Source organism: Primulina eburnea, chromosome 9 (assembly GCF_022965805.1).
Source record: "Primulina eburnea isolate SZY01 chromosome 9, ASM2296580v1, whole genome shotgun sequence".
Taxonomy (NCBI): domain Eukaryota; kingdom Viridiplantae; phylum Streptophyta; class Magnoliopsida; order Lamiales; family Gesneriaceae; genus Primulina; species Primulina eburnea.
This window is the reverse complement of record NC_133109.1, coordinates 32,422,232-32,435,695: the sequence shown is the minus strand read 5'-3', so window position 1 is coordinate 32,435,695 and position 13,464 is coordinate 32,422,232. Positions and strand designations below refer to the sequence as shown.

The window sequence follows — 13,464 nt, the reverse complement described above, 5'->3', positions numbered from 1 at the left end:
ATTCTGATTTCTGTTCTGAAACATGTGATTTCTGAATTCTGATTACTGTTCTGAAAATAAGAGTTTTCCGTACATTATTGTATTACTGTTCTGCTGAAAATGATTTCGAAAACTGGGAGTTATTCTCGCCCCTGCTTACTGAGTGACAACCATATCACTCACCCACCAAACCCATCTCAGATAAGAACGATGAAGAAAAGTTTGAAGAAGAAGAGCAGATTCAATTCTGGGACTGGTGAAGAAGGCTATCATTTATCAGTTCTAGTTTATGTTTAATCCGCTGCATTTGTTAAGACGTTGTTATATTTGGTTTTACATTTCCGCTATAAAACATTTGGCATTGAGTTTGTATCAGACATTGAAATATTCAGTATTTATGAATAAAAAGACTGGTTTCTGAATTCTATACTTTTGAGGCTTGTTGTTTTCGAATGTAAATTTGAGAGCAACGCCGGTGTCAACCAACCCCCGTCCCGGGACGTGACAGAAAGTGTCTGTTCGCTTGTTTTTTAATCCATGTCAATATATTTCTGAGAATCATACATTGTTGCAATCAGTTTTGTATTGTACATTGTTGCAGTCAGTTTTGTTACTGGTGTAAACTAATTCTGGTAAACTGAAACTAAGTAAACTGAAATCCTTGAAACTGAGTGAGGAAAACTGATAATTTGATAAGAACTATTTTAGTTTGAGACCGTATCAGTTTTGTTAGACTAGACAAGTTATCTTAGATCGGTTTTACCTTAATATTATTTGTTAACACCAAAACATAAAAATTCTTGATCCAACAACACTCTTGCTCGAAAGTGTTGCAGAATTTCATCCTCATTTGACCGCTGGTGTAGCTCGAAAATTCTGAAGTTTTTAGAGTGATTTTTCACTGAACCAGTATCTCCATTTATAGACCTCTAAAAGTAGGCTAAAATGGTACATTTCTCCCCTCTTTAATACTCATAAATTATTTGAATTTCAAATTTCAATTTTGGGCTAGTGTACATTTTGAATTATTTGAACTCAATTCTTAGTCTTCACATAATTTGTATAAATAAAGTACCAAGAGTTCGTAGGAATTTGGAGACCCTTCAAGTGTGTTTCGATCGAGTCATAAATGAAAATATGAAATCGACTTGACTTGAGTAGGAATTTGGAGACCCTTTTCCATTGAGTCACATCTGAAATAGTTACGTTTCAAATCGACTTGACTTATTTGGTTGAATCAAGTAAATTTCATGTGAATTTCAGATTTATTCTCATCTAAAATACATTGTTGTCAAATAAAATCCATTCATTTAAATCCATCGGTTCCGAAATCTCCCAGACGCGCTTCGAAAACAAGAACATTGACCACTACATTCCATTCTGGGTAAATATATATAGGAAATGCATGTATAATGAGAGGCGAATGATAGATGAATCATCGAGGGACAGTCTGATGTAGCTATGTTCCCAAAATATTCGACTCGACGCCGAAGTCTTAACAAATTCCTGCGAGAATCACAAGCCAGACAAATTTGACAGATCACAAGTGTAGGCCAAAGGAAAGCAAGAGCTTGAAAGCCATTGCATTGGCACATAAACGGTGGTGCTTGCTAGCTATGGAGGGAAATAACATCAAGATGGAACTATAAAATAAATAGCTAGCAATTCACAGGAGTTGGGAATTTGAAATCAAATGAACCGAGACCCAATAATCCGAATGCGATCTTAGCAAACTAACAAGGATAAATGGAAAGGGATTTTTGTACTACTACAGAACATAGGTTTCAAGTTGAAAAACTGAACATTCGACAAACTTAAGCTATACAATTAGACTTGAGAATTTAGAAGAAAAAAAAAGGGAGACGACAACTAGATTTCTGTTCCTAATTGTGCTTGTCGTTTTCTTGAAACTCGACCAGATGGTTCGGTTTCTGTCTAGTGCTACTACTGCCACTATAAGTTAGATTTAGATTTCACACCACCCTGGTTAAATGAACCGTTGTCTGTTATATCCTCTTTAACCTGCGCTCTGAGGCGATCGACTAGTTTTTCTAAAGCTTCGGTCATCCACCAATATTGACAAACTTTTCTGGCTTCTCGTACACTAATCTGCCATATTTAAGACAACATATAATCAGAATTTAGACGAGGGAACGAGCAGAGGGACCTATATAAAAGTTTATGATAAAAGTCGTAGAATGTTACCCATAATCTTTGACGGGAATCTTTCTCGGGCCAAAATTCGAGTTGCTCTTTCACAAGTAATGGAAACATGTGACACTCCGAGCAGTTGTCGTTGTTCTTGTTCTTGATATTCCATTTACCCAAACTACACTGCATGACGACGAGTCGACGACACATAGATGGTGTGACTTGTGAGGAGAGGTTCGAACGAACTTAGTAAAATCTCTAATTCAAGAACTTATAATTCAATGTGTTGCATACAAATATTATGCAAGGGATTGTAAATTCTAACCTCAACGTCACCTACTACTCCAGCTTCCTCCACCGTTTCACGCAGCGCCGCACTCTCAATCAATTCGTCGGTCTCCCAACCTCCCTAAAATTAGACGTGTACTCACATTATAGATTTTCTTCAAATTAAACATATGTATCATAAAAAAGTATATGTACCTTTGGAAAGAGCATCCCTTTACCCTTTCTCTGTGATGTAATAACGAGAACTTCCATTTCTTCCTCCTCCACCTGAGATCTCCCAACGATGCCGCCTTTATATCGGTACGGAATACATCTGTACATAACATTAAAGTATATGGTGAAACATTCTTTGGCACATGTGTATTGACAAATCAATCAGTTTAATGATCATTGAAACTCCAACAAAAACATACAGAAATATATATAATGTTACTGTAAAATAAGTCACGCCCATTACAGATAAAATACGCTCTGTAATCTGTATGTTTACGGTTTTTACTATAAAGTATAAACCAAGATGAAAAGGGAGTAACTTAAAACGGGAATATCTCTCATTCCGTTTAAGTTTCAACATCGAAACTCGAACCAATGACTTATTTTACTCATTTCTGATTCCTAAAAATAAAAAACCGAAAAATAGGAACAAGTGAAATTCAATTGATCTAGATGTGTAAACGAATCGACTCATCGAGTTGATTCGTGAATTTTTCAAGCTTACTTGAAGAATATTTTATTCATATTCAAATTTATCATATTTGAGTTAAGATATTCAATTTTTTTTTTAACCAAACTTGAGCCCAAATTATCTTGGTCGATAGTTTCTCAGCCGCTTGCGAGCTTTAATATTCTATTAACATGATATAAATTTTATATTATATATTAAATAAATATATTCATGCCTTTTTTTTCAAGTAACTTATGAATATATTCGAATATTTTGAGCCGGACTCGAATTAAATCCTTGATTCAAACAAAATTCGAGCAAAAAATATTAAAGTTTTTTATCTTTAAGTCGAACACGAGCCCAAATATACATAATTCAAAACTTAAAATTTTCTTAATATTTGATTCAATTCAATTCGTTCACAACCTTATAAAAGGCATGAAAAGGCTGATGTTTATAATCTTTTGTAATAATAAATAAATAAATAAATAATTTTAATGAGTTTGATTAACTCACAAGTTGCACCGCAGATCCTACACTGACCCTTAATAAAAAAAATCAATAAATTTCAACTGAATAGTTTATTAGACCGAAATCGAAACCCAATCCATAAAAAACAGGAAACTAAATCGGAGCCATGTCTAACCTATTCGATTCTGGTTCCATACCAAGACCAAATCATTTCAGGAAACCATTGGTCTTATAGAAGTCAAAAACTTGTGTGAGACGATCTCATTTTTTGAGACAGATATCTTATTTTGACCATCTATGAAAAAATATTTTTTTTATGCTAAGAATTTTACTTTTTATTGTGAATATCGGTATAATTGATCCGTTTTACAGATAAAGATTCATGAGACCAGCTCACAATATATCTATTCTTCGAAAAATTGCATGCCTCTGAAAATACGCGTTGGTTCGACCCACATGGGCGGTGGGGCTAACTCCAAAAATTTCAATCATTAATTAATTGATCAGAATAAAATATGAAATGGTTATCTGCACACAAATTTGCATCCCAGAACCAACCAACATACTGAAATTACTCAGAAACTTCAATTTCCATCGCCCCTAGATTCAGTCAAAGCAAACCGCATCAAGAATTTCCCCTTAATTACACTCACGCCGACCAAAAAATAGCCATACACAACTACAGAACAAAAAATGATGCATACTTTCAGCAATTTCACATAAATTTTATGCTTTGAAGAAGTTAAATTAAACCCTTGTCATGCAACGTTGAAATACCATTATTCCCGAAAACAAAAGAAGTGGCTGTTTTGTGTGAAAGGGAGAGAGACGAACCCGACAACTTGGCGATGGCCATGAAAATTATAACGTTGCTTATGTCTTCCAGTACGAGAAACAAGACCAACTATGTTCTTCAATTCCATATCAGCAAAATCAATATCGAGAAAGATCGAGAAGATATGAATTTAAGGGGAAGTATGTCTTGAAGGTTCTTCTGCAGATAAATTTAATATTGTGTTTTCAGACACGAGAACGAGATGACATCTCTAACATTTATCAAAATTTTCCGCTGCTAAACGGTTGGGGGAAATAATGGCAGTTTACAAGAGGGCTTCACTAGGAACCAAGGGTATTTATGGGAAACCGAGGGTATTAAAAATCTGGATGTAACTTGTAGTTACGCGAGATATTAAGTTCAAAACTCAATTATAATATTTTTTATATTTTAACAAAAAATAAAAATAAAAAATGGGTTATAGGACCGATGGACCAGATTAAGCCTCAATATATGGGGTGTGATTGATCTCATTGAAGAAACATTTGACTCAGTCTATGTCATTGATCCGACGGTGAGGGTGATGGATAAGGACAATGCAATAGTTTGATTTAGATTTCCATTTGTTTCCTAAGATTGTTTCTGAAATTTTGGAAATTTATCGAAGAGTGAAAGTTTATTTGGTTTAGTTTATAAATTTCTTATTTCACAATGACTTCAACCACTAAATTTGTTTATTTCGTACTTTGGTCTTATAAATTAGGTCAAATGTTTGGTTTTTGTTTTCTCCGAAATGTTGACGTGATATCGAAAAATATTATTATGACGGTGGTGTCTGTTTGATAAGATTAGTTGAAATTTAATTTTAGTTCGATTTGTAGTTATATATTGACTCCAACATTTGTTTAGGAGAAGTCTTCTAAGTAAAACAAGATTTTGAAGCGGGCAAATCGATATAACTATGTTGGGTCAAGGCTTCACATGTTGGTTCATTAAGACGGGGTGGCATTTATTTAAATAATTCAGTTAATTAATTATGTTGATTACTCTTTATTAATATTAATATATTCTCAAAATAATGGAGCTACCATAAATTTAAGACTAAAAGCCGAATAAGTTTTACGATATTATATATTGTCTTATGAATTAAAGTGGTGAAGAGTACGTGTCCATGACCCATCACTTGTGGACTACTTTTGTGGCTTGAAGTTCGTTAACAATTTATAGAAGACAAAAATTTGTGTGAGATGGTCTCAAAGATCGTATTTTGTGAGACAAATATCTTATTTAGGTCATATATAAAAAATTATTACTTTTTATGTTAAGAGCATTACTTTTAATTGTTAGTATCGATAGGATTGACCCGTCTCACATGTCACACCCCGGGACGGGGGTTAGTTGACATCGGCGTTGCTCTCAAATATTCATTCGAAAACAACAAGCCTCAGAAGTACAGAATCTCGTAAACCAGTCTTTTATTCATAATACGAAATAAATCAATTGTCTGTTACAACTCGAATACTGATGTTTTACAGCGGAAATGTAAAACCAAATATTACAGTATCTTAACAGATGCAGCGGAATAAAATAAACATAAACTGAGAACAACAGTCTTCTTCACCAGCCCCAGAACTGGATCTGTTCCTCTTCTTCTAACATTTCTTCAGTACTCTTATCTGAGATGGGTTTGGTGGGTGAGTGATATGATTGTCACTCAGTAAGCAGGGGCGGGAATAACTCCCAGTTTTCGAAAATCATTTTAATACAGAACATTATTTCAAGAATATACAGAAACTTTTACTTTCAGAACAGGAATCAGTATTCATAAATCAGTAATCAGTAATCAGTATTCAGTAATCAGAAATCAGAAGTTTAACAAGTAAGCACTGAGCACATTCGTGAATTTCATGGCTAAACTGATATCAATCCCCTATATGTTCTCTCCTCTAAGGGGTGAGGCCAGTAATCAGTAATCAGAATTCAGTAATGTTCAGAATATATATTCCTACCATTAGTTCACTAAGTTTCAGTGCTTCAAAATCAGAAATCGAGAATATACTTTGCTTTAAAACAGAAATCATCAAACGGGTTCTAAGATATTTATATATAAGCTCACTTACCGTAATTTGCAATAAGGTTTCGGTAGAAGTCTGGAATATGCTCGTTCTTGCCACTGGTTTCTACTGCTCGAAAATAAGCACCCTCCCTTAGCTCGAAATTCAAATGATAATCTCAGATTTGTGTAACCCCAATTCAGAGATTTGAGAGTGTTATTTATAGGCAAGATTCTGACTGTTAGTCTCCCAAATAAATGGCCATAATCTGCCATTAACAGCCTTTATTTCGAGTTAAATGCTTCAGTTACAACTCAATAGCTGAATCAGTAACTGTCTGCTGGAATTCGCTCTTCTGCTGCTGGATTCGGCCTGCTGGATTTTGTCTGTTGGAAAATATCAGCTTCTGAAATATTAGCTTCTACTGGAATTTTTTAGCTTATGCTGAAATTTGCTAGCTGCTGGAATTTCAGGTTAAGTGATCCCACTTTTTCAAGAATTTCAAATGGTCCGACGTATCTGGGATTCAGTTTCCCAGCCTTATTGAATCGGAATACACCCTTCATGAGTGACATTTTGACATATGCCTTCTCTCCAACTTCAAATTCAACGGGTCTTCTTTTCATGTCAGCCCAGCTTTTCTGTCGGTCTTGTGCAGCTTTTAGTCGCTCTTTGATCATAGCAACTTTATCCACTGTTTCTGGGATTAGTTCGGGTCCAACGATGGCTTTTTCCCCTACTTCATCCCAATACAGTGGTGATCGACATTTTCGTCCATAGAGAGCTTCGTATGGTGCCATTCCAATGCTGCTGTGGTAACTATTACTGTATGCGAACTCGATTAAGGGCAGATGTTCGCTCCAATTACCACTGAAGTCTAGATCACAAGCTCTCAGCATATCTTCTAGAGTTTGAATTGTTCTCTCTGTTTGACCATCGGTCTGTGGGTGATATGCCGTACTAAGAGTAACCTTAGTCCCCATAGCTTGTTGTAAGCTCTTCCAAAAGCGGGATGTAAACCTCGGATCTATGTCTGATAGTATGCTAGCTGGAACTCCATGCAATCGTACGATCTCATTCATGTATAAATTGGCTAGCTTGTCCAAATTATAGTTCATGCGGACAGGTAAGAAATGCGCAGATTTTGTGAGTCTATCTACGATTACCCATATTCCGTCATGACCTTGTCTCGACCTTGGTAAACCAACTACAAAATCCATGGAAATATGTTCCCATTTCCATTCGGGGATTTCTAATGGTTGAAGAAGTCCACCAGGTCTCTGGTGCTCTGCTTTGACTTGTTGACACACGTGACATTTAGAAACAAACATTGCCACGTCTTTCTTCATTCTACTCCACCAGTAATTTGTCTTCAAATCTCTGTACATCTTGGTACTGCCAGGATGGACTGAAAATTTCGACTTATGTGCCTCAGACATTACTTCTTGTCGAAGGTTATCGATGTCTGGTACGCACAATCGTCCTTTCATCCACAAGATTCCTTTGTTATCCGTCTCGAAATCTGGTGCTTTCTCTTCTTTAACTTGCTCTTTCAGTTTCACCAAAGCGGAATCTCTATCTTGACACATTTTGATTGTCTCTCGAAGACAAGGTTGTGCTGAAAGTGACGCTAGGATTACTTTGCTCATATCCTTCCGACTCAAAGCGTCAGCTACCTTGTTTGCTTTGCCTGGGTGGTAACTTATCGTCAAGTCGTAGTCTTTCATGAGTTCAATCCATCGTCTCTGCCTCATGTTTAACTCTTTCTGAGTGAACAAGTACTTGAGGCTTTGGTGATCCGTAAAAATCTCACACTTGGCTCCATAAAGATAATGTCTCCAAATCTTTAGTGCGAACACTACTGCAGCTAATTCGAGGTCATGCGTTGGGTAATTCTGTTCATACGGCTTCCACTATCTTGACGCGTATGCAATCACCCTTCCTTCTTGCATGAGCACGCATCCTAAACCTTCTTTAGATGCATCACTGTAGATGGTTTGCCTTCAGTTGGCAATACCAACACCGGAGTGGAGGTAAGCTTCTTCTTCAAAGTCTCGAAGCTTTGCTCACATTCTTCACTCCATTGAAACTTGGAGTTCTTCTGTGTAAGCTTGGTGAGGGGTATGGCTATCGAAGAGAATCCTTCAACAAATTTTCGGTAATAGCCTGCTAATCCCAAGAAGCTTCGTACCTCTGTCGCATTCTTTGATCTAGGCCAATCAGAGATTGCCTCCACTTTCTTAGGGTCCACAGATACTCCTGCTGCTGATATTATGTGTCCCAAGAATGCGACGCTCTCTAGCCAAAATTCGCATTTCTTGAACTTGGCGTACAGTTCCTTCTCTCTTAGCGTCTGGAATGCGAGACGAAGATGTTCTTTGTGGTCTTCCTCATTTGACGAATACACTAGAATGTCGTCGATGAATACCACAACAAACTTGTCAAGAAACGGCTTAAACACTCTGTTCATGAGATCCATGAATACTGCCGGAGCGTTTGTTAACCCAACGGCATCACGGTGAACTCATAGTGTGCATACCTTGTTCGGAAGGCGGTCTTCTGAATATCGTCCGTTTTGACCTTGAGTTGGTGGTAGCCTGACCTTAAATCGAGCTTGGAAAATACCGTAGCTCCCTTGAGTTGGTCAAACAAGTCATCTATCCTTGGAAGTGGGTATTTATTCTTGATTGTGATCTTATTCAATACACAATCTCATGCTTCCGTCCTTCTTTTTAACAAATAGGACAGGAGCTCCCTACGGAGATGCGCTTGGTCGTATCTACTTCTTATCCAACAACTCTTGAAGTTGTTCTTTGAGTTCTTTCAACTCTGCTGGAGCCATTCGGTACGGCGTTTTTCAGATTGGTGCAGCATCGGGCACTAAATTAATCTCAAATTCCACTTTGTGATCGGGAAGTTCGCCAGGGAGTCCTTCAGGAAAGACGTCCGAAAATTCCTTAATAACTAGAATATCCTCTATCTTTAGAGTAACTTAGTTATTTACCTCGCTGATCATTGCCAGTTAGACTTTCTAGGTCTGAGAAGTGGAAATGAAGGATATATGTTCCTTATCTTTACCACGAAGTACGATTTACCATTACATGATTCTTGTCCAACCAATCAATTCCCATAGTACACTGTATAAGATCGGCACTTAATATATGCGCATCCATACTTATTTTATTCTATCTTAAAATTACCACGATTACTAACTCAAATCTTGAAACCAATATAAAATCTTAGAATATAACTCCTTATCAGCCGATTGATTCAAATCCCAATAATTATATCCTAGTTAAAATTTCTTTCAACCTTGAACGAAAGAAACTAATTCCTCAAACAATTCTTCTTTTATTAAATCTTTCCTTAATCAAAACTATGAGTCTAGCATGTTTTAACACAAACAAGTTTCATTGTAGTCCTTCACTTAGCATCCCAAATTTAATGTACATATCACAAAATTTTTCCTACATCTGAATTTTAAAGCTTATATAGTCCTTATCTCATATTTTCATAATTATTATCCTCGAGTCAAGCAATTCATCTTAAGTCAGAAGCTTATCTTCGATAGGTAAATTCCCAAAAATGCCAGTCGACTTATATCAGATAGGTACATCCCCAATATGATTCCACTTATCTTGGTACATTCCCAAAGAATGTTATGCTTATTTCTTTTCGTATCATATAACCATAATACCACTCTAGCCTACCTTTATCATCTCTCCATTATCATGTTCTTTTTCCACTACATCTATAGGTACGTCTTCTTCTCTAAGATCTTAATGTAGCTACTCTGGTCAGTCATATCCTATATCCAAACCATGAGAGTTAAGGTTCAGAAGGATCTCAAGAGTATAGGTCAAGTTATAGACAGGTACTGTAATGAATAGAATCAGTACTGCCTATACAATTAACAGAAGAAATAGCTCAAAAATTTTCGGTCTCAGAATTTCGTGAAAAATTTACTAAAAATCCTTGACATCAAGAACATGAATGGTACCAAGTTTGGTGCAAAAATACTAAGCCAATTGGAAATGAAAATTCCTCAAAGTTGGAAAATTTTGGAAAATTTCACGGAAATGATGATATCACTATCTAAACGATGGATTTTTGGGTTCGTCGGCGGTGCTAGAACGATGAATGGTTCTAGGTTAGGTTCTCCTCGTCGAGAGCTTTCCAACGCCTACTCTTAATAGTAAAAATTCCTTCTGGATCAAAAGTTATGGCCGTTTGAAGTTTGTGCGAAAAACACCTCAACTTCCATGCCATTTGCAAGGTCTACTGCAATTCTGATGCTTCTGCAATCAGTCTGCTGTTTTTCCAGTATTGTCTGCTGCTTTCCAGCACTATTAGAACCAGTCTGCTGCATTTCTAGTTTACTGACTCAGTCTTCTGCATTCAGATCTACTGGTTTCCTTCTACTGCTTTCAAGTCTGTTGCCTTCAGCTCTACAGATTTCTATCTGCTGGTTCTGGTCCCAGACTACTGGTTTTGATGCTTCTGTTTTCAGTCATCTACTGGTTTCGGTCTACTGATTTAGGCCTACTGATTTTTCTAACTGTACGTAATTAGTCTATCATTTCAGTAGTCTATTACAGTAGCTTATGTTCAGTAGTCTATTCCCGAAATTTCCAAAACTTATTTTCAGAACTTTTCAGAACTTAGTTTCAGAAATTTTTAGAACTTATTATTTCTAGTTCCTCCTCCCCAGATTATGAAACTCGGTTCTGCTCTGATACCACTTCAATGTCACACCCCGGGACGGGGATTAGTTGACACCGGCGTTGCTCTCAAATATTCATTCGAAAACAATAAGCCTCAGAAGTACAGAATCTCGTAAACCAGTCTTTTATTCATAATACGAAATAAATCAATTGTCTGTTACAACTCGAATACTGATGTTTTACAGCGGAAATGTAAAACCAAATATTACAGTATCTTAACAGATGCAGCGGAATAAAATAAACATAAACTGAGAACAACAGTCTTCTTCACCAGCCCCAGAACTGGATCTGTTCCTCTTCTTCTAACATTTCTTCAGTACTCTTATCTGAGATGGGTTTGGTGGGTGAGTGATATGATTGTCACTCAGTAAGCAGGTGCGGGAATAACTCCCAGTTTTCGAAAATCATTTTAATACAGAACAGTATTTCAAGAATATACAGAAACTTTTACTTTCAGAACAGGAATCAGTATTCATAAATCAGTAATCAGTAATCAGTATTCAGTAATCAGAAATCAGAAGTTTAACAAGTAAGCACTGAGCACATTCGTGAATTTCATGGCTAAACTGATATCAGTCCCCTATATGTTCTCTCCTCTAAGGGGTGAGGCCAGTAATCAGTAATCAGAATTCAGTAATGTTCAGAATATATATTCCTACCATTAGTTCACTAAGTTTCAGTGCTTCAAAATCAGAAATCGAGAATATACTTTGCTTTAAAACAGAAATCATCAAACGGGTTCTAAGATATTTATATATAAGCCCACTTACCGTAATTTGCAATAAGGTTTCGGTAGAAGTCTGGAATATGCTCGTTCTTGCCACTGGTTTCTACTGCTCGAAAATAAGCACCCTCCCTTAGCTCGAAATTCAAATGATAATCTCAGATTTGTGTAACCCCAATTCAGAGATTTGAGAGTGTTATTTATAGGCAAGATTCTGACTGTTAGTCTCCCAAATAAATGGCCATAATCTGCCATTAACAGCCTTTATTTCGAGTTAAATGCTTCAGTTACAACTCAATAGCTGAATCAGTAACTGTCTGCTGGAATTCGCTCTTCTGCTGCTGGATTCGGCCTGCTGGATTTTGTCTGCTGGAAAATACCAGCTTCTGAAATATTAGCTTCTACTGGAATTTTTTAGCTTATGCTGAAATTTGCTAGCTGCTGGAATTTCAGGTTCTCACATCACATATAAAGATTAGTGAGACCGTCTTACAAGAGACCTACTCTTTACAAAAATTCACACCTTTTGCATTCATCGGAATAATATTATTATTTACCTAATCTCCAAAAAATATTATTATAATGACTTTATATAGGCCAAACTTGCATCGAAATTCAAAAGGTAACAGCCTGTGTATAAGACATTTTAAATTTATATATATAATACGTAAAATTACATAAATCTTTTAGGTAATGTAAAAGCAAGAATGGCAATCATGATTGTCATCCCCAGTCTCGGGTTAATACGAGATATATTGGAAATTGACATATATGTTAATGATTTAAAAACTAATATTAATTATACTATAAAGAGAGAAATATTTCGTATATTACTCCTCAATTGCACCTATTTATACGCTATGGACTACAAGTTTTTTAAGATAAAGCCTCTAAACGTTAAATGACGTTGACTATAATATTATAATTTGTCTCTATTATTGATGTTTAAGTTTTTATTCAAGTAAAATACACTGTTTCACATGGATTTTGAACTTGTTTTCCATCACTTAAATCATTGATGCTATTCTTTGGTTTGGAATTTGTTTATTCATGTGGAAAAATATGTGGTGGAACGTCATGTTGTTCAATAAATTAATAATATAAATGTTTCATTCACAATCAATTAAATTTAGGTGTAAGGTGCAGTCTTCAGACGACACTGTATATATAATACAATTAAAAAATGTTATGGATAAAACATGGACGAGGACGAATAGATTTCTATATAGATATACTCAAGCTTCATGATGAGTATTTCACAAGCATTAGATACACTAAATTCAAATAGAATTGTAGCTTTGAGTGTTGTTAGATGATCAAATCCTAATAATTGTGTGTTTCGAATTTTTCTAAGCTGTATCACAATCAAAAGATGTATTTCGATCATTCTTTTCTCAAAGACCGGAGCCGTCAACACGACAGACACAACCCGCCAATCCGTCTCTTGTGAAAGTTGTGAATTTTTTTATGATATTCAGAATTTATTAAGATTTTCTATAAATTTTCGCTCATGACGATTAAATTAGATTAATTAAATATTTTAAAAAAATTATGGGTGTGGCTTGTGGGTGGTCCACCTAAATTTTCGCTCGGATGACAACCTGTCATTCTATCAAAGACAATTATTGTTCTCA

The 13,464-nt window shown here is 35.9% G+C and overlaps 2 protein-coding genes across 2 annotated transcripts; both read right to left on the bottom strand.

Moving 5' to 3' along the window:
* Positions 1-1,536: 1,536 nt before the first annotated feature.
* LOC140840584 (nudix hydrolase 18, mitochondrial-like) lies at positions 1,537-4,665 on the bottom strand. Its single transcript, XM_073207765.1, has 5 exons — positions 4,388-4,665; positions 2,614-2,731; positions 2,456-2,539; positions 2,185-2,313; positions 1,537-2,088 (listed from the first exon to the last, which is right to left on the bottom strand). Exons 1-5 carry the CDS (start codon positions 4,474-4,476, stop codon positions 1,933-1,935), a joined length of 576 nt encoding a protein of 191 aa, XP_073063866.1. The 5' UTR covers positions 4,477-4,665; the 3' UTR covers positions 1,537-1,932.
* A 3,680-nt stretch (positions 4,666-8,345) lies between these two features.
* Positions 8,346-8,861, bottom strand: LOC140840905 (uncharacterized mitochondrial protein AtMg00860-like). Its single transcript, XM_073208058.1, has 2 exons — positions 8,716-8,861; positions 8,346-8,592 (listed from the first exon to the last, which is right to left on the bottom strand). The coding sequence occupies exons 1-2, from the start codon at positions 8,859-8,861 to the stop codon at positions 8,346-8,348; spliced, it is 393 nt and encodes a 130-aa protein (XP_073064159.1).
* Positions 8,862-13,464: the final 4,603 nt, after the last annotated feature.

Excerpts from the sequence above, each read along its gene's own strand:
- LOC140840584 (XM_073207765.1), bottom strand. The coding sequence starts at position 4,476 with ATGGAATTGAAGAACATAGTTGGTCTTGTTTCTCGTACTGGAAGACAT. Across the intron at positions 2,732-4,387 it reads GGCCATCGCCAAGTTGTCGG|ATGTATTCCGTACCGATATA; the intron begins GTTCGTCTCTCT and ends TGTTATGTACAG. Across the intron at positions 2,089-2,184 it reads ATTCCCGTCAAAGATTATGG|ATTAGTGTACGAGAAGCCAG; the intron begins GTAACATTCTAC and ends TAAATATGGCAG.
- LOC140840905 (XM_073208058.1), bottom strand. The coding sequence starts at position 8,861 with ATGGATCTCATGAACAGAGTGTTTAAGCCGTTTCTTGACAAGTTTGTT. Across the intron at positions 8,593-8,715 it reads ACGCTAAGAGAGAAGGAACT|ATCAAAGAATGCGACAGAGG; the intron begins GTACGCCAAGTT and ends TGATTGGCCTAG.